Source organism: Pygocentrus nattereri, chromosome 6, assembly GCF_015220715.1.
Source record: "Pygocentrus nattereri isolate fPygNat1 chromosome 6, fPygNat1.pri, whole genome shotgun sequence".
Taxonomy (NCBI): domain Eukaryota; kingdom Metazoa; phylum Chordata; class Actinopteri; order Characiformes; family Serrasalmidae; genus Pygocentrus; species Pygocentrus nattereri.
In genome coordinates, this window is record NC_051216.1 from 13,282,712 (window position 1) to 13,304,294 (window position 21,583).

General features: G+C 42.8%; 1 protein-coding gene across 1 annotated transcript in view; it reads left to right on the forward strand.

The window, feature by feature from the left end:
- Positions 1-12,252, forward strand: part of LOC108414877 — an 85,502-nt gene extending 73,250 nt beyond the window's left edge. Inside the window, exons 3-9 of the mRNA XM_037539142.1 lie at positions 4,575-4,783; positions 6,781-7,029; positions 9,398-9,830; positions 10,484-10,586; positions 11,072-11,214; positions 11,587-11,713; positions 11,845-12,252. Of these exons, the coding sequence (XP_037395039.1) occupies positions 4,575-4,783; positions 6,781-7,029; positions 9,398-9,830; positions 10,484-10,586; positions 11,072-11,214; positions 11,587-11,713; positions 11,845-11,893 (1,313 nt within the window). The 3' untranslated portion in view covers positions 11,894-12,252. The remainder of the gene's footprint in view (positions 1-4,574; positions 4,784-6,780; positions 7,030-9,397; positions 9,831-10,483; positions 10,587-11,071; positions 11,215-11,586; positions 11,714-11,844) is intronic.
- Positions 12,253-21,583: the final 9,331 nt, after the last annotated feature.

A 21,583-nucleotide genomic window follows, 5' to 3' on the forward strand; every position in this document is an offset into this window, starting at 1 on the left:
TGAGTGTGAAATGGTTGGTATGCGGATCAGCACCTCCAAGTCTGAGTCCATGGTCATGGCCCGGAAAAGGATGGCATGCCCACTCCAGGTAAGGGGAAAGGACCTGCCCCAGGTGGAGGAGTTTAAGTATCTTGGGGTCTTGTTCACGAGTGACGGGAGGAGGGATCGTGAGATCGGCCGTACCGACTGTACCGGAGTGTAGTGGTGAAGAGGAAATTGAGCCAAAAGGTGAAGCTCTCTGTTTACCAGTCGATCTACATCCCAACCCTCACCTATGTTCATGAGCTGTGGGTAATGACCGAAAGAACGAGATCACGAATACAAGCAGCGGAAATGAGCTTTCTTCGTCGGGTGGCAGGCTACACACTATGTGATAGAGTGACAAGCTCGGTCATCCAGAAGGAGCTCAGAGTAGAGCCGCTACTAGATGGATGGAAGTTTAAATTGTGCTATAGCTCTGGGGAAGGAGCTGTTAGTATACTGGTTTTGATGGTCTTGAATCTTCTACTAGAGGGACGGAGCTGGAAGAGTCGATGTCCAGGATGATAGGGGGCCAGCTGTTATTTTTGACCGCACACTTCGTCACCCTGTTATAGTTGTTCTGAGGCATTGGCAGACTATATTCAATGATCCTCTTCACTGTCCTGATTATGCACTGAGGTTTGGCTTGTTCTTGTGAGGTGGAGGAACCAAACCAGATGGTTATGGATGATGTGAGGATAGACTCAATGATCGCTGTGTAGAACTGGATCATCAGGCTCTGTGGCAGGTTGAAATTCTTCAGGATCTTCACAGTTTGTTCCTTAGAGACACAGTCATTGGTATAGAGAATGAAGAGAAAGGTTGAGAGCACACAACTTTGTGGTATACTAATACTGAGGGTCTAGGGGTTTGATGTGTGTTTTCCTATCTGCATTTACTGTCTCCTGTTTGTGAGGAAATCCATGAACCACCGGCAGATGGAATCTGGCACAGACAGTTGGGACCGCTTGACCTGCTGCAGCTCTCACACTGTGGCATTAAAAGCTGAGCTGAAGACCACATAGGTTCTGAGACTATCCAGATGCTGTAGCATGAAGTGCAGGGCCAAGTTGACCATGTTGTCAGAATTGTTAGCACAGTAGAGGTTTTGTAAAGGCTTTCAGGTGGGCAAAGACCAGGCGTTCAAAGACTTTCATGACTACAGACGTCAGGGCTACTGGCCTGTAATTATGTTTGGTTTTCTGAGGGATAGCAATAATGGTTGAGCACTTGGGAATAGAGCAAAGTTCCAGTGACTTGTTGAAGATGGTTATGAAAAGTGGCACTAGCTGGTCACAGCAGTGCTTTAGGGTGGATGGACAGACTCCATGTAGTTCTGTGCTGTTTGCTCACAGGTCTTTTCAAATAAAGCTCTGATACCCAACAGTTTACACAGTCACCTGGAGAATACACCTAGTAATACACATCTAAAGTTGTTCAGCCAGGTTTCCAACTTTCCTCTGACATCCAGCACTCAGCAGCTGCTAAACATCAGCCATCACATTAAGTGAGTCAGGAAACAATGATCTGATTGAATCTTAAACGCGTGACACGGAGACCGTACCATTTTATTCTACATGAATGCATTGTAGATATTCAATATAAATAGAAAAAAGTTCAGTTTCATTTCCTCACACACTCGACTGGGTCAACTTGGTTCAATTTCACCTTACCTTGAGGCAGAGATAAAATCAAGTTCAAATAATGTTGAGACCAAGTCTCAGGACTAGCATGTACTTCATAAAATCACAACAAAGATTTGTTGAAATTATTTAAATAGTTTTGCAAAACTAACTTAAACCTAATAGCTATTGGAATAATCAAGCGATTCAACCAAACCTGCCAAATTTCCAAGTCCAACCAAAGTTTGGTTTAGGGATCGGTCCTGGAATATCCATTAGTGGGCCTCTCAGTCCCTGGATTAAACTTATTAAAAAGCTTTTATGGCATTTAAAGAAAGATGTGGCCGTACAGAAACATTATAGTACAGGAACATTAATGAGCTGGAAGCTTTTGCACATGAGGAAAGGGCAAAGATTCCAGTAGAGAGATGTCAGATGTTTGTGAGCATGTACCAGAAACATTTATTAAAGGGTATAAAGTATAAAGGTTGCGCCATGAAATACTGACTTTGGGGGTGGAATAAACTTGAACAGTGACGTGGTGGGTAGCACTGTCACATCACAGCAAGGAGGGCCTGGGTTTGAGTCCCCAGCCAGTCGACCAGGGCCCTTTTTGTGTGGAGTTTGCATGTTCTCCCCGTGTCTGTGTGGGTTTCTTCTGGGTGCTCCAATTTTCCCTCCACAGTCCAAAGAAATGCAGTCAGGCCAATTGGACATGGTAAATTGCCCCTAGGTCTGGGTGTGTGAGTGATTGTGTCTGTCTGTCTGCATTACGATGCACTGGCGACCTGTCCAGGGTGTATTGCCTTTCACCCAATGATAGCTGGGATAAGCTCCTGCCCCCCCGGGACCCAGAAGGAGAAGCAGTTTGTATGTGTGTGTGTGTGTTAGCAAACTCAAAGTTATGTTCTCAAAGTTATGTTCTCAAAAGATGTTCTCATCTTTTAAGCATGTAGTAATAATAGATCTTTTTTGACTGTTTACTAAAGCCTGGGTTGATTGATTTTCATTTTCAGGACAATTGCCTCATGATGGTGAACTGGGAAGTCTTTCAGTATAAAAAAGTTGACTGGTCAACTCAGTGTCCTGACCTGAGATGAGAGACCAGCTTAATGCTATTCAGTTACTAAAAAGGAAACTGAAAGCATAACAAGCAGTGATTGAATTCTGCATCACTGTGGAAAGTACCAAGAAACTGGGGATATTTGAAAGACCATTGATTTAAGGCACCCTTTGATAGAGAACTTGCTACAAAATGCTAAACTTGACAGTTTTATGTTGTGTTCAGCTGTCCAGTAGCCTTAACCCTGAAGGGGTGCAGTGAGTAGGAAGGACTGATTTCTATGTTTTACCCAGTATGAATTAAAGATGTATACACTTTGTTCTTCCTCATATTCACTTTTTAATTTTTAAATTGAATGTGCTGAAGTGTAAAATAACAGTGGATGTTTATTAAGAAGGAGCGAGTTCACAAAAACAATGAGTGCATTTACATACAATAATCCGATAACTGCAGAAAGTCAGATTTTATCAGTAATCTGATCAATGTGTTTACATGCACTTGAGTAATCAGATAATGGGAGAATTCTAGGTCTACATGAGTCATGCAGTAGTCAAATTTCTGCTTTGCAACTACCAGTAAACTCATTTAAGAAGATGTGATGTAACCATAATTTGAAACTCAAACTTCATGCCGCAGTTTTTTTTAACACATCGCACCACTTTACCTGCAAGTATGAACATACATCATCTAGATGAAGAATATTTAAATCATTCATTTCTTCAAGCATACAGTTTCAGCGTTTCTCCAAAATTGTTGCAAAACTGCTTGCTTATTTCCGGTACTGTCGTCTGTTTTCACACATGCGCAATCCAAAAGAACTCTGAGTAAGAGTTTACATGCACTGAGAAATCTGTTTACTGAGCTAAAATCCAGCTCTCTTTATCAGATTTCTTAATTGGATTTCTAGACCTCACACTGATCTAAGAAACCAGAGTATGCTGTTTACATGACCATTTGAATAATCAGATAGCTGCAAAAATCCTATTATGATCGAATTATTGAGTGCAAGTAAGCACACTCATTGTTGAAGATTAAAACTGAGTAACCTAAAGAGGTACATGACCGATAGGCTAAAGAATGAATCCGAAAACATGCAAGGGTAAAAACCAAAGTAGTAATCAAACCAAAACAACAGTACAAAATGGATATCCAAAAGATATAAATGACAATGGGAGAAAGGGTCAAAAGTACGGAAAATACAATTGGAGGAAGAATGCTTAATATGCAACATATAATATTGGCAATACTTGCAAACTGAGATACAAACAGACAGGCTTGTGTGAGAAATGAGCATCAGGTGATAACAATTCAGTGATCTGGTGATATTAGTCTGGGTAATGGTCCATAAGTCTGTGACGTGTGTCTCCAGAGGATTATGGGAGTTGTAGTGAGTGGATTCGATAGAGGAAATGGGATTGGCTTTGATTGGGTCTAGGGTGATTTATGACAAATTTATGGCTCTGACTTTTTATGTCCTATTGGTGTGGTTTTATTTGGTATTTAGTTGATACATAAGTACTGATATTAAACTATTTAGGTTTTGTTATTGAACTGTTTATTTTTTGTCATTAAACTATAGTAAGTATCCATTTGGGATGTATATTTTGAACTGTTTGCTGAAAATTGGCTATGAGCAGACCAGAAAGTTAAACTCTGCAGTCTCGCCTCACAGCAAGAAGGGCCTGGGTTCAAGTCCGGGTGGTCAGGTGACCAGGTCTGTCCTGCGATGGACTGGTGACCTGTCCAGGGTGTATCCTGCCTTCCGCCCGATGACACCACCCCACCCCCCTCCCCTCCTCGGGGACCCTGTGGGAGAAGCGGATTAGAAAGTGTGTGTTGTATACTGATATGTTTGTCTTCACTTTTAGTTCCTCGTGTAGTTGGTGTGACCACTGATGTGATTCCTGTTGCTGGTGAGTCTGAAGTGATCTTAGCCACCTGCACTGCTGTTAAGGCACGGCCTGCTGCAGATGTGTCCTGGAGGCTGGGTGCTCTGAGCAACTCTGTAAAAGTACAGACCAACATTTCTGCAGACCCTGATGGAACCTATGATTTCTATGTTTTACCCAGTATGAATTAAAGATGTATACACTTTGTTCTTCCTCATATTCACTTTTTAATTTTTAAATTGAATGTGCTGAAGTGTAAAATAACAGTGGATGTTTATTAAGAAGGAGCGAGTTCACAAAAACAATGAGTGCATTTACATACAATAATCCAATAACTGCAGAAAATCCGGTTTTATCAGTAATCTGATCAATGTGTTTACATGCACTTGAGTAATCACACTGTAAAACATTACAGCCACATTTTGCTATGTGAACTCATTTCTTCTTTTCAGTTCCAATTGACATGGCAAGTTTAGGATATTGAACTCAAGTTCCTTCATTTTAAATAAAAAGAACTTAAAAGAACACATTGTCTTGACTTCTTGTGAGTTTATCAAAATTGTCAAAGTTTATTTAACTTATGTTTGTAAGTTATTGATTAAAAAAAGGAAAGTGGGATGATTTGAATCTGCAGAGAGGTAGGCACCATTTTCGAAGTTAGAAAAGACAGGAATACTTTTTACAATGTAAAACAATGGGAGCATTGGGCTAACCACTTTTTCACAGACCCATAGCAATTAATATTAAAAAGGCAGAGCAAAAACGTCAACGATATGGGACTACTTCCAGCGGCGGAGGGACACCCCTGACTCCGGACTCCAGTTTGAGGCGGCGTGTGAAGTGGATTTTGGCCAGCTGGAGTAGAGTTTACAGAGGAACGCCACAGCGGCGGTCAGCAGGTGGGTTTTCATTATTTTAAACCTGCCAAACTGCTGCTGTCTTGTGTCATAAAAGGGTAAATTGTGCACGTTGGTCAGACTCTGTGAATGTGACAGCGATGACTGTTATCACAAATTTCCTCTTTGATTCTCCATGTTGCCGAAGCATGGGATGCTTAACTAATGCTCGTTAAATACAGCGCCTAGGTCGGTAGCTAGCTAGTTAACTTAACCTAGCTAACCTAGCAGGTAGGTGGTGGCTGTGTGTTTTGTGCTGTAATAACTGGGGTGAAATAAACTTTGCTTTGTTTTTGCACATAAGAATAGTGAAAAATATGTTCGCTAACGCTCACTAGAGCTTGCAAGCTAGTTAAGTAGTTAACTAGCTAAGCTAGCGTTAGCTAACTAGCTAGTTAGTTAATTCGTTAGCGCACTAATTTAACGTCCTTTAAATGCTTATATAACAAAATAGCTAACCTATTTTGTTCATTGTAATCTGTTTTTGTTCAAGAATTTGTCTTTGTTCTATTAAAATATATATCCGTATTTCTATTTCCCTCAGTTTTTAATTGAACGCTCCCTCCAATTCCTCTCTCTCAATCTCACTTCCCTCACCTCTTCATAGCTACACTCTACATAAAAGCGACAAGGAGAACTATTTTTAGTTGGTAGTTTTAATTTTACACTAGTTATATGTGTTAAATTAACGTTACATTGTCTTTCATTTGAGGGCTCGGTTTAGCTACTAATGTTAGTTGGGGAGCTAGCTATGGCTAGTTAGCTTTGGAAGGTTTAAGTTAGCTTGGTGTCTTTTCCTGTGCTTTGTTCTGGATGTGGTGGTGCACAGCTGTGCTCATCCACCTTCTAGATAGTGATGTAATTTAAGAAAATAATGGCTGATTTTCTCCTGAGCTGATTTTTGTAAATGTTGTAACTTAGTTGGGTTCAATTTGCGTATTTAGGGATGAGTGGACATACCTAATATATATCAGTAAAAAACTATGCAGGTGTCTACAATTGTGTTCGGACATTTTGAGGATGCACAATTCAGTCTTATTTTTCTCTGTCTCTGCAGAGTTTGAAGGCTTGTCCCTTACATGAAGTGGGAATGTAAGTTTTGTGCTTTTTCCACTAATGTCCAAGGCAGAATACTACAGCACTACAAAGAGCGTCACAGGCATTATCGAAGGAGTTCAGGACTTGTATGTATTCATAAAGACTGTTTGAAAACTTTTCAGACCCAAGCAGAGCTAAAAATTCATCTAAAAGAGCATGTAAAAATATCTCTATCTCTCTTTTTTGTTTAGGCTCATGATCAAACTCTGGATGTTCTCATGAAGGGAATGCGTGTTGGGCTTCTGATTGGATATGAAGGTGTCTTGCATGATGTTTTCCCTCTTGAAATCTTCAATGTGGCTGTGGTGGTAGAGGAGACTATCGTTCTTCATTCAGTCAGAGATGTGCCTACTGGTTTTGCCATGCTAATGGGTACCATCTACTGCCTTAATCTGGAGTACCCTTGCAAAATGAGGTACTCATTCGAGTTCTTGCAGAGGGTTATCATGAAGATCAAACCAGACCAGTGTTCAGCTAGGATACATGGACTGAGAAACAAACTTCTGAGGTATCGTTTATAGACTGATGACACAGCAGCCTAAACTGAAAAGAAAGTGATGTGTATTGTTGGAAAAGCACAAGTTGGTACATGTTTGGTACATCACGTTCCTTTGACATCCACTTTTATTGTGTTTAGTTCAAGGTTCTTACAGGCCATGTCAAAAAATTGCAAGCACTGATATTAGAAGCACAAACTTTTTAAAACTTGTTTTTATAGAATGGCAGCTAAAACAAAGATCACTAATTGTTTACTACAAGGAAATATTATTTTGAGGTCTGTTTTTTTCAGTATTTAGTACTTAAAAAAAGATGCACATGGCAGGAAATTTGTTCTAAATGAGTCTAAAACATTTGTTCTTAATGTCAGTCTCTAGACATTTAAAAAAGTGGAATTTGCACTTATTGGTACTGCGTAAAGGTAGAAACCTTTGTGTTATACATAATTTTTGTAATGTTTTGATGATGCAAGATGTATTTTCTAACTCGCTTTCTCTCACTTGCTGCCATTTTGTCTGCTCCAGTAACCAGTTCAGGCAGCTTTATTCATAGACAGCATTTGTGGAACTTGTTTACAATAAATGTGTTTAACAGTGGCATTGGATTTTTTACAAATGTACCAATAGCCAAGGAGAAAGGTCATGTAAAATTTGTTCAAATAAATGTTATTAATGAACAGAAGTTGTTGTAGTTTGATTAATTTGCACAAGAAATTTAGAAATAACTTAAAAACATAAGCGTGGTTAACTTAAAATTATAAGTTATGTGAATATTGCTGAAGTTGTATTAACTTGAAAGTGTGTGTTAAAATAGTGAGGTATTGTAAGTTTATTTAACTAAATAGTTCATTTTTATAAATGTATAAACTAAACATTGTAAGTTGTTTTAACTTAGTGCATGAAGTTGAAACAATAAATAATCAGTATTTTAACAACTTGTTTAACTTAACATCTTGAGTTGTTACAAAGATTTTCTTCAAGTTGAGTTTACTCAGCTTTTTAAGGCAGCAGGTGAACTTCTTCTGCTGAGTTTAACCAACTTGAAATGTTTTACAGTGCAGATAATGGGAGAATTCTAGGTCTACATGAGTCATGCAGTAGTCAAATTTCTGCTTTGCAACTACCAGTAAACTCATTGAAGAAGATGTGACGTAACCATAATCTGAAACTCAAACTTCATGCCGCAGTTTTTTTTAACACATCGCACCACTTTACCTGCAAGTATGAACATACATCATCTAGATGAAGAATATTTATTAAATCATTCATTTCTTCAAGCATACAGTTTCAGCGTTTCTCCAAAATTGTTGCTGTCTTGTAGCAACACTGCTTGCTTATTTCCGGTACTGTCGTCTGTTTTCACACATGCGCAGACTGAGAAATCCAAAAGAACTCTGAGTAAGAGTTTACATGCACTGAGAAATCTGTTTACTGAGCTAAAATCCAGCTCTCTTTATCAGATTTCTTAATTGGATTTCTAGACCTCACACTGATCTAAGAAACCAGAGTATGCTGTTTACATGACCATTTGAATAATCAGATAGCTGCAAAAATCCTATTATGATCGAATTATTGAGTGCAAGTAAGCACACTCATTGTTGAAGATTAAAACTGAGTAACCTAAAGAGGTACATGACCGATAGGCTAAAGAGTGAATCTGAAAACATGCAAGGGTAAAAACCAAAGTACTAATCAAACCAAAACAACAGTACAAAATGGATATCCAAAAGATATAAATGCCAATGGGAGAAAGGGTCAAAAGTACGGAAAATACAATTGGAGGAAGAATGCTTAATATGCAACATATAATATTGGCAATACTTGCAAACTGAGATACAAACAGACAGGCTTGTGTGAGAAATGAGCATCAGGTGATAACAATTCAGTGATCTGGTGATATTAGTCTGGGTAATGGTCCATAAATCTGTGACGTGTGTCTCCAGAGGATTATGGGAGTTGTGAGTGGATTCGATAGAGGAAATGGGATTGGCTTTGATTGGGTCTAGGGTGATTTATGACAAATTTATGGCTCTGACTTTTTGTGTCCTATTGTTGTGGTTTTTTTGGTATTTAGTTGATACATAAGTACTGATATTAAACTATTTAGGTTTTGTTATTGAACTGTTTATTTTTTGTCATTAAACCATAGTAAGTATCCATTTGGGATGTATATTTTGAACTGTTCGCTGAAAATTGGCTATGAGCAGACCAGAAAGTTAAACTCTGCAGACTCGCCTCACAGCAAGAAGGGCCTGGGTTCAAGTCCGGGTGGTCAGGTGACCAGGTCTGTCCTGCGATGGACTGGTGACCTGTCCAGGGTGTATCCTGCCTTCCGCCCGATGACACCACCCCACCCCCCTCCCCTCCTCGGGGACCCTGTGGGAGAAGCGGATTAGAAAGTGTGTGTTGTATACTGATATGTTTGTCTTCACTTTTAGTTCCTCCTGTAGTCGGTGTGACCACTGATGTGATTCCTGTTGCTGGTGAGTCTGAAGTGATCTTAGCCACCTGCACTGCTGTTAAGGCACGGCCTGCTGCAGATGTGTCCTGGAGGCTGGGTGCTCTGAGCAACTCTGTAAAAGTACAGACCAACGTTTCTGCAGACCCTGATGGAACCTACACTGTCAAAAGCTTCCTGATTGGTGTTGCATCCAAAGACCTAAACAAGCAGAAGGTTCAGTGTTCAGTAGACCACATCAGCCTGAATGAGGAGCTGATACTAGACTACGCTCTAATTATCCACTGTAAGTCACTGTCAGCAACTTGATTGTCAGACAGTCTAGTGACACATACTTAACAAACAGTCATGTGTTGTATCTGGACAAGGTGGCAGTGTGTATAAATGAACAATCTGGAACTTAATAATACCACCTACTCATATCCACCCAACCTGGCCTAACAGTTGTTTCATTGTTCATATGTTTTTTTCAGAGGAACTGATACAGATTCTGTTGTTAGACATGAATGGAATTTTTTGTGTTTGATGAATGTGTTCATTGTCTTGTAGTATCAGTAGATTTTGCAACACCAAATAGTTCATTTTTTTCCTTTAGTCAGTATTTCAGAAGCTAAGAAGAATAAAAGTATACAGAGGCAGGTCAAACTAAGATGATTCTTAAATATGTGTACCAAGAAACTCTTTAAAGGCATTCAATTAAATAAAACTTTATTTGCTCACATGAATCTTCAAGACTTAAAACAACAGAAGGCACAGAAACACTGCATTGTATGTCTTTTAAACTGGTTATACAGCTTAGCATTCTGTTTTATTGTTAGCTCCCAGTTATGTTTCATTTAGAAGTAACCTTTTAATGCATCATGTTTTCAGACCTTTCTTTTCTCTTGCTATTTTTTGGATAGTTACTGTTTCCCTTTATTTCTGCTCTTCTTCTCTCAGATCCTCCTCAGGTTGTGTATATTATTTCAGTCAATGTTGTAACGTCTGAAGAATTTCAGTGTGTAGTTGATGCCAACCCACGACCAACATTCACCTGGAGCAGGTAATCTGATCCTATTTAACACCCTGATGTTGGGGCAGCTGCAGCACTCACAGTGGACATCTGTTATAGACCAAATAATAGATGAAAGGCAGAAATAACACCTGCTGTAGCTCAGCCTCTAGAAACAGTGTTCTGATCATGACTAGAAGAGTCATTTTCATGTTTTACAGACTATTGCTATTATGCCATAACCATATTGCTTATGGTTTTATTTTTTCTCAATATGACAAGGTATTTGAACGTTATTTTCAGAGCAAGATGAGCAAGTGTGATGTTTGCTAGTCATTGTTTTACTAGTGCTACATTACACAATGCTGAAGGCAGCTTTCTGTAGATATGTAATCAGCTGATGTGCCAATAAGTGAAATTCAGAGCATCTTTTTGCTGGTTTTTAGTGCTTTGTTGGGGGGGTGCTCTTTTATCTGGCACATGTAGCTCTTTTGTGCAAAGGAATATTAACACAGTATTACTTCTTGTAATAACAGGGTCAACAAGAGTCTTTCCTGCTGTGTTGATGCTGACAGGCTGATAATCCCATTGACCTCTGAAAATAATGGCTTGTACCTATGTAATGTTTCAAACCAGTATGGAAATGGCACAGGTACCCTTTACCTGCAAGTTTCCAGAGGTGAGTCTCATTTACACTGATGTCAAAACAGGCTACATGTATGATTTACCAGTCTTTGATATAGAAAACTGAGAGATGTTCTTACAGGTCAAGTGCCTGATATGACAGCTGTTCAGTCCAGTAGTTCACTTTCATAAGCTTCAGCTCAATCAAGCCATGCACAATTTACTGGCATCAGAACCTGCTGCAATAAAAACTATATATCTATATTTAGAGCTGAGGAAACCTGAAATTTAACCTTCATAAACAAACATGAGGATGCATTTCACAGTAATGTAATATTCATGGGTGCTTATAAGCCAACAAATACTGTCATTTTTTTAATGTTAAAAAGAAGTTGCTCTTACACCTTTTCTTTCTCTCTTCATGTAGAATCGACCACTCTCTGTTGGAGTTTGTTCATCATTCTTCTCCTTGGTGTTGCTGTTTATTTAATATGGAAATTTAACTTAACTGAGAGTTTATTGAAATGCCCTTCGCAACTGAGAGAAGGAATCTGGTGAGTTTGTTCATTTTGAAAATTAAGTACAAAGAGCAGTTTTAAAGAAACCCCAACCCCAAACTAATGATTCTTGTTTCAAAAACCAGCAAATAATAAATGTCACACTAATTTGAATACATCCTCTCCAGGCGTCCTGTGGCCACTGATGAATCCAATCCTACAAGTGATGTGAGCTGAAACCTCCAGGGCAGCAGTGGAAACAAGTCTATAAGTATCTTGGGAGCTTGTTCAATAATTCCAATAGCTTACAGCTGGGACAGGAATGGTAGCAGAAGAGGAAAGTGCTGTGGACAATATTGAGCAGAAAAATGTCTAAGCATCACCAGAGGGACTAGAGAAGCAGGGTCAGGAGAGTCGGTGAACAGTGATGTGACAGCTGAGGACACTGGAGAACAAAGGTCTGTTTAAAGAGTTATCTGTGTAAATTCCCACCATTTTGCAGCTAAAAGAAATTAGATCAGTGCCTGTTAATCCTGATTACATCCTCTCCAGTCAGATCATACCGTGTCATGGTGGTACACTACCAGTCAAATGTTTGAGCACATTTACTCATATATATATTTGTGCCTGCACAAACGGTTAGAAACCGACTCCATGAGGATGGTAGGAGGGCCCGACGTCCACAGATGGGGGTTGTGCTCACAGCCCAACACCATGCAGGACACTTGGTATTTGCCAGAGAACACCAGGATTGGCAAATTCGCCACTGGCGCTCTGTGCTCTTCACAGATGAAAGCAGGTTCACACTGAGCACATGTGACAGACGTGACCGAGTCTGGAGACGCCGTGGAGAGCGATCTGCTGCCTGCAACATCCTTCAGCATGACCGGTTTGGCAGTGGGTCAGTAATGGTGTGGGGTGGCATTTCTTTGGAGGGCCGCACAGCCCTCCATGTGCTCGCCAGAGGTAGCCTGACTGCCATTAGGTACCGAGATGAGATCCTCAGACCCCTTGTGAGACCATATGCTTGGGCGGTTGGCCCTGGGTTCCTCCTAATGCAGGACAATGCTAGACCTCATGTGGCATTACATTACATTACATTACATTTAGCAGACGCTTTTATCCAAAGCAACTTACAAATAATGAGGTACATAGAACAAACATAGTCAGGCCTTAAAGGAGGCCAAAGGGTAATAGCGGGGTAGAGAAGGGAAGGAGGGAAAGAAGGAGATGAGGTTGGTAGTAGTTAGATTGCAAGAGGCGATTAGAGTTAGTGCTCCCTGAAGAGCTCTGTCTTCAGGAGTTTATTAAAAATAGCGAGGGACGCCCCTGCTCTGACAGTGGAAGGTAGCTTGTTCCACCATTGGGGAATCAAGTATGAGAACAGTCTCGATTGCTTTGTGTGAATGTTTGGCAAAGCTAAGCGACGTTCACTGGAGGATCGCAGCGGCCGGGCGGTGCTGTAAGCCTTTAGGAGCGAGTGCAGGTAGGAAGGAGCCTGCTCTGTTAACACCTTGTAGGCAATCATAAGAGTTTTATTTGATACGAGCAGCAACCGGTAACCAGTGGAGCTCAATGAGCAGTGGGGTGACATGCGCCCGTTTTGGATAGTTAAAGACCAGATGTGCTGCAGCGTTCTGAACCATCTTCAGTGGTTTTACAACACAGGCCAGGAGGCTCGTTAGTATGGCATTGCAGTAGTCGAGGCGTGAGATGACCACTGCTTGTACCAAGAGTTGGGTGGCTTGTTGTGTTAGAAACGGCCGTATCTGTCTGATGTTGTACAGCGCAAAGCGGCAGGACCGAGCCACCGAGGCAACATGGTGCGTAAAGGAGAGTTGGTCATCTACCATAGCCCCCAGGTTCCTAGCAACCTTTGTCGGGGAGAGTGAGAGTGAGTCGATGGTTATGGTGAAGTTGTGTTGAATGGGTTGTTTAGCTGGTATAACCAGAAGTTCAGACTTGGACAGGTTTAGTTGAAGGTGGTGTTCCTTCATCCAGGCAAATATGTCCGAGAGGCACTGCAATATCTGCACAGAGATCGACGGGTCATCAGGCGGGAATGACAGATAGAGCTGGGTGTCGTCAGCATAGCAGTGGTACGAGAAGCCATGTGAGCGGATAACCCGGCCTAGAGAGGTGGTGTAAATGTGGCTGGAGTGTGTCAGCAGTTCCTGCAAGATGAAGGCATTGAAGCTATGGACTGGCCCGCCCGTTCCCCAGACCTGAATCTGATTGAGCACATCTGGAACATCATGTCTCGCTCCATCCACCAACACCACATTGCACCACAGGGAGTTGGCAGATGCTTTAGTCCAGGTCTGGGAGAAGATCCCTCAGGAGACCATCCGCCACCTCATCAGGAGCTTGCCCAGGCATTGTAGTGAGGTCATACAGGCACTTTGTACAGAACAAAGGGTAGAAGGGTAGGACCAGCTCAGCAGCCAATGTGACGTCAAGAAAGTTTTCCTTTCCAGTTCATCCTTGAGTCTCCCATTAAGCCCCTGCTGGAAGACGGCCATTAGCGCTTGCTCATTCCAGCCGCTCTCAGCTGCCAGGGTCCGGAATCTGATGGCTTAATCCACCACCAAACGGGTGCCTTGGGAGAGGGCCTGGAGGCGGGGTGCTGCTTCCCTTCTCCTAATGGGGTGGTGGAAGGTCAGAGCGCATGCCTGACACAGAAAAATAGGGTATCCCCGAGCCGGGTGAACTGCCGCTCTCCGGAACGGCGGAGCATTACCGCTGCACCACCAGGGCATGCAGGCAGCCTCTGGTGAAGCCCTTCAAGGAAGGTTGGAAAAAAGCATGGGAATGAACAACAAACAAAGGAGACACCACAACCCACATGTTCCAGCAAAGGCTCAGTTGAAAAAGGACAAAAGTAAAGAAACAATCAGAAAACTCGACACTTCCTCTGTTATTTTCAGAGGAAGGTCCACCTTAGGTTTTGCAGGTTTGCTGCTCAAGGATCAAACACTTTAGCAGTGCTTGGAGCCTTCTTTTGAGCTCTTAGTAGTGTTTGGGGCAGTTTCCCTCTTTTGTCTTTCTAGCTCTTTTTCTTTTCTTGTCCTTTCTTTTTCTTTTCTTTCTTCCTTTTCTTTTCAGTACAAAGGTGTGACAAACAGTGGTGTTTGCTGCCACCTTAAATAGGGGAACTCCCAGGTGTTTCAGGTTAGCCTGATTAGTCCGTGGCACCTTGCTGCAATTGCCCTCTGCTGGCAGCAGGCGGTGCAGGCTGGGTGCCTTGCTGCCGATGCCCTCTGTTGGCAGCAGGCAGTGCAGGCTGGGCACCTTGCTGCCAATGCGCTCTTTTGGCAGCAGGTGGTGCAGGCTGGGTGCCTTGCTGCCGACACCCTATGCTGGCAGCAGGTGGTGCAGGCTGAACCCTTACATATATCAATGTTCATTCCTTATATATCATGTTCATTCCATATATATCAATGTTCATTGGAAATACAGGGTGAGTCCAATGGAAAGATGGTCATGTAGCATATCAAAGAAGACCAGAATTATCTCAGAAATCAATTGGTGCTGTCAAATTTGCAATATATCTTGTGGTTCAAAAGTTAACACAGAAAGTTACAACAACAACTGGGAACGTTGCCTCTGATGCACAGCTATTTGTCATGTTCAGTGTGCTGTCCCTGGTGCTGAACACAGAGCTGAAAGCGCAGGAGCCAATCGTTATGAACCCGCATGAGAATCTCTGGAGAAATGCTGTCACAAGCCTCCATGACGTGGTGCTGAAGGTGGTGTTTGTTGTGGATTTTCTCAGCATACACAATTTGTTTGGGTTGACCCCAGAGATAAAAGTCGATAATATATAAATAAAAAATAAAATGAAATCCTGTGTCTTTTGACTCACCCTGTATATCAAAGTTAAGTATTTCCTGTTTACCTTGCCCTAATATATATATATATACCTCTCCATGGATCACCACCTTATCATGGTGGAGAGGTTTGTGTGCTTGAATGATCCTAGGAGCTATGTTGTCTGGAGCAAAAGTTCCTGGTAGGGACTCCCATGGCAAACTGGTCCTAGGTGACAGGCCAGACAAAGTGTGATCCACAATCACCCCTATGAAACCAAAAAGGAAGGACTTGTGTACCCTGCCCGGATCAGGGTTACCGGGGCCCCACCCTGGAGCCAGGCCTGGGGGAGGGGCTCGCCAGTGAGCGTCTGGTGGCCGGGCATTCACTCATGGTGCCCGGCCGGGCCCAGCCCGAAGGAGCTACATGAGTCCCCCCTCCCATCGACCCACCACCGATGGGAGGGGCAGTAGTAGGGGTGTGGTGCATTGTGGATCGGGCAGTGTCCGAAGGCGTGGGCCTTGGCGTTCTGATCCTCGGTTGCTGAAACTGGCTTTTGGAACTTGGAACGTTACCTCACTGGCAGGGAAGGAGCCTGAGTTGGTGCGCGAGGTTGAGAGATACCGGCTAGATATAGTCGGGCTCACCTCAACACACAGCTTGGGCTCTGGGTCCAATCTCCTTGAGAGGGGCTGGACTTTTTTCTTTTCTGGAGTTGCCCATGGTGAGAGGCGGCGGGCAGGTGTGGGCTTTCTCATAGCCCCTCGACTCGGTGCCTGTATGTTGGGGTTTTCTCCGGTGGACGAGAGGGTAGCTTCCCTAGGCCTTCGGGTTGGGGAACGGGTCCTGACTGTTGTCTGTGCTTATGCACCGAACAGCAGTTCAGAATACCCAGCCTTCATAGAGTCCTTGGGAAGGTGCTTGAAAGTGCTCCTCCTGGAGACTCTATTGTCCTACTGGGGGACTTCAACGCTCACGTGGGCAATGACAGTGAGACCTGGAGGGGTGTGATTGGGAAGAATGGTCTCTCTGATCTGAACCCGAGTGGTGTTCAGTTTTTGGACTTCTGCGCAAACCACAGTTTGTCCATCACGAACACCATGTTTGAACACAAGGATGTCCATAAGTGCACATGGCACCAGGACACCCTAGGCCGCAGTTCAATGATTGACTTTGTAGTCGTGTCAGCGGACTTGCGGCCATGTGTATTGGACACTCGAGTAAAGAGAGGAGCTGAGCTGTCAACTGATCACCACCTGGTGGTGAGTTGGATCAGGTGGTGGGGGAAGATGCCGGTCAGACCAGGCAAACCCAAACCTATAGTGAGGGTTTGCTGGGAACGTCTGGCAGAAGAACCTGTCAGATTGATCTTCAACTCACACCTCCGTCAGAACGTCGGTGCCTGTCGGGGCGGTAATCCTCGAACCCAGTGGTGGACACCCCAGGTGAGAGATACCGTCAAGCTGAAGAAGGAGTCCTACCGGACATGGTTGGCCTGTAGGACACCAGAGGCAGCTGGCAGGTATCGACAGGCCAAGCGATGTGCGGCTTCAGTCGTTGCCAAGGCAAAAACCCGGGTGTGGGAAGAATTCGGTGAGGCCTTGGAAAGTGACTTGAAGTCGGCTCCGAAAAGATTCTGGCAAACCGTCAGGCGACTCAGAAGGGGAAAGCAGTGTGCCACTAGCACTGTATATAGTGGAGATGGTGTGCTGCTGACTTCGACTGAAGACGTCATTGGGCGGTGGAAGGAATACTTTGAGGACCTTCTCAATCCCACCAACACGTTCTCCGGTGAGAAGGCAGAGTCTGGGGACACGGGAATAGGCTCGTCCATTACTGAGGCCGAAGTCGCTAAGATAGTTAAAAAGCTCCTTGGCGGCAGGGCTCCAGGGGTGGATGAGATCCGTCCCGAGTTCCTCAAGGCTCTGGATGTTGTGGGGCTGTCTTGGCTGACACGCCTTTTCAATATTGCATGGACATCAGGGGTGGTGCCACTGGATTGGCAGACTGGGGTGGTGGTGCCTCTTTTTAAAAAGGGGGACCGGAGGGTGTGTTCCAACTACAGGGGAATCACACTCCTCAGCCTCCCTGGCAAGGTCTATGCAGGGGTACTGGAAAAGAGAGTCCGGCTTATAGTCGAACCTCGGATTCAGGAGGAGCAGTGCAGGTTCCGCCCTGGTCGTGGAACACTGGACCAACTCTTTACCCTCTCCAGGATTCTGGAGGGTTCATGGGAGTTTGCCCAACCAATCCACATGTGCTTTGTGGATTTGGAGAAGGCATTCAACTGTGTTCCCCGGGGTATTCTGTGGGAGGTGCTTCGAGAGTACGGGGTACATGGCTCTTTGCTACGAGCCATTCAGGCCCTGTACAAACAAAGCAGGAGTTTGGTTCGCATGGCCGGCAGTAAGTCAGACTTGTTCCCAGTGAGAGTTGGACTAATTTTTATGGATAGAATTTCTAGGCACAGTCAGGGGATGGAGGGTGTCTGGTTTGGTGACCTCAGGATCACAAAGTAGAGCCGCTGCTTCTCCACGTCGAGAGGAGCCAGTTGAGGTGGTTCGGGCATCTGGTTAGGATGCCTCCTGGACGCCTCCCTTGGTAGGTGTCACAGGCAAGTCCACCGGGGAGGAGACCCCGGGGAAGACCCAGGACACGCTGGCGTGACTATATCGCCCAGCTGGCCTGGGAGCGGAATCCCTCCCAGGGAGCTAGTGGAAGTGGCTAGGGAAAGGGAGGTCTGGGCCTCATTGCTCAGGATGCTGCCCCCGCGACCCGAACCCCGGAGAAGCGGATGGATGGATGGATGGATGGATGGATGGATGGATGGATGGATATATCATTTTGTTAAGATTATGAACAATTCATATTCTGCTAGTTGTGTCCAAACCTTTGACAGATAGTAAACTAGTAAACCTTCTTTAACATCTTTTTACAATAAAAGCTACTCAACTAACATTACTAGAAGCTTAGAGGAAACTAAATGGTTCCTACTATGCTGTCACTTTGGGACTCTGTACTGATTAATATTTCTTTTACCTGTATGTGCATCAGACAACAGGTTATAGTCAGCAGTATCTACGTTAGAAAAAAATAAACTAAACTTTCAGGTTCATTTCATGATAACACTTTACAATACCGGTCCACAAATAAGCATATGTTAATACTTAACTAATGCTTTCATCAGTGTGAATTAATGCATGGACTACTTAACACATCAGGAAATAATGAAGTGTATACATTAGTAAAGAACTGCATCAGATATAAATTGTCTTTAATAAAGGTAATTATTAAGTATTAACATATTTCTAACTCCTTCTATGAATTATTACCATGACTTGATGTATTATTTAAAATCTTTTCTATACTGCATAATGCTTGTTTGGAGATGATATAGGTTAACACAAATTGTAATAACACAAAGGCTAATAACTAATACACTAATCTGCAGGAAAATCAGTGACTGCATCCAGTAGGTTAAACATGCACAAATGCAGTATTACAGATTTTTAAAGTTGTTTTGGGGCTAACCTCGCAGTGAAAAAATCGTTGTGCTGTTTATTTATTTAATCAATAATGAGGCAATAGGGAAAAGGTGAGTATGTAATGATTTGCAAATGTATGACTTATTTATACATCATCAACATTATAGGTGTAATGTAGGGGAGCGATGAGGAGGCGGACGCTGAGAGAAGCAAGATTTATTATGGGCAAATCCAAAATCAGGATCACAGAGCCAACACGTAGAGAACGGGTAACAGATATAATGAAAGAAACACTTCAAACAATACAAAGAGCACAAACAACTAGAGAAAAACACAGGGCTTAAATAGAGAGACAACGATGGGGTTAATAAGACACAGGTGATGTACACAAGTGGATATAATCAAGGGCAGGGTCTCAAAACAAGGGAGCAGGACTGGGAAGAAACAAAACAAAAACACATGACAGGATGAAAAGGTAAACAAAAGTACACGGAGGAGTGAGAGGGGCCAATCGTGATAATAGGCATAAAACTAATGTCAAAAAAGGTACTAAACATGCTCAGAATATTAAAGAATATATAATTTTGTATGTGTTGTGTAAATTATATAACCTATATATATATATATATATATATATATATATAATCTGCTAAATGCAAATCAATACATCATATGATAAACAAACTGCTTTCTAACAGCACTGCAAAAAGTATGTATCCTCAGGTTAAATATTTAACAAAATAATAATTTAATATAACGTAGTAAAATAACTGAGGTAATAATTCTGCATGACATGACAGCAACTTTAAATCATAATTATATTCTGTTAGTTAACATCATTAGTTACCACATTTATATATAGTCTATTTGTTCTACATTCAGCATTAAGTAGTGATGATCTGCCCCACCAAGTACAGTCATGGTGTAAATATTCTGTATATTAGCATGTGGTCATACTTTAATATATCATTAATTAAATATGGTCAGGATGCAACCAGAAAGACTAGCATCTGTGCTAATACCATACTTTCCAACCTTGTTTACTGTCATTCTTTTGTTCTGCCTTTTTTTAGTTATTGCTTCTAATACTGAACAAAATTTTCCCAAAGGCTAAACATTTCATTAATCGATGGTAAATAACGTTGGAATGCTTTACAAATTAGCACAAATGCTAATGTAGCCTTAGCGACATGAACTGCACTGGGAAAATCTGAATAATACTTGAGAATAGACAATATTCTTCAATATATTCAATATACACTGCTCAAAAAAATAAAGGGAACGCTCAAATAACACATCCTAGATCTGAATGAATGAAATATTCTCAATGAATACTTTGTTCTATACAAAGTTGAATGTGCTGACAACAAAATCACACAAAAATCATCAATGGAAATCTAATTTATTAACTAATGGAGGCCTGGATTTGGAGTCACACACAAAATTAAAGTGGAAAAACACACTACAGGCTGATCCAACTTTGATGTGATGTCCTTAAAACAAGTCAAAATGAGGCTCAGTATTGTGTGTGGCCTCCACGTGCCTGTATGACCTCCGTACAACGCCTGGGAATGCTACTGATGAGGTGGAGGGATCTCCTCCCAGACCTGGACTAAAGCATCCGTCAACTCCTGGACAGTCTGTGGTGCAACGTGGCGTTGGTGGATGGAGCGAGACATGATGTCCCAGATGTGCTCAATCAGATTCAGGTCTGGGAAACGGGCGGGCCAGTCCATAGCTTCAATGCTTTCATCTTGCAGGAACTGCTGACACCCTCCAGCCACATGAGGTCTAGCATTGTCCTGCATTAGGAGGAACCCAGGGCCAACCGTGTTATGTTTTCAGCTTAATACTGCTTTAGTTTACCAAACTATGTCTCTGTATTAACTTATCACTATAAGTTAGAAAGCAAACTACACAGACAACAGGCAGAGACGGTGGTTACACTTCTTCTGGTTGTGTGTTTGTTTTATTGCAGCAATCAGGGAGTAATAACTCTCAAGGGAAAACAGCGCCCCACACAGTCTAATAATAGGAACAATGACTGACTGCACACACATCACAAACCGCACCAGCATATGGTCTCACAAGGGGTCTGAGGATCTCATCTCAGTACCTAATGGCAGTCAGGCTGCATCTGGCGAGCACATGGAGGGCTGTGTCGACCCTCCAAAGAAATGCCACCCACACCATTACTGACCCACTGCCAAACCGGTCATGCTGAAGGATGTTGCAGGCAGCAGATCGCTCTCCACAGCGTCTCCAGACTCTGTCACGACTGTCACATGTGCTCAGTGTGAACCTGCTTTCATTTGTGAAGAGCACAGGGCGCCAGTGGCGAATTTGCCAATCCTGGTGTTCTCTGGCAAATGCCAAACGTCCTGCACGGTGTTGGGCTGTGAGCACAACCCCCATCTGTGGACGTCGGGCCCTCATACCATCCTCATGGAGTCGGTTTCTAACCGTTTGTGCAGACACATGCACATTTGTGGCCTGCTGGACGTCATTTTGCAAGGCTCTGGCAGTGCTCCTCCTGTTCCTCCTTGCACAAAGGCGGAGGTAGAGGTCCTGCTGCTGGGTTGTTGCCTTCCTACAGCCTCCTCCAAGTCTGCTGGTGTACTGGCCTGTCTCC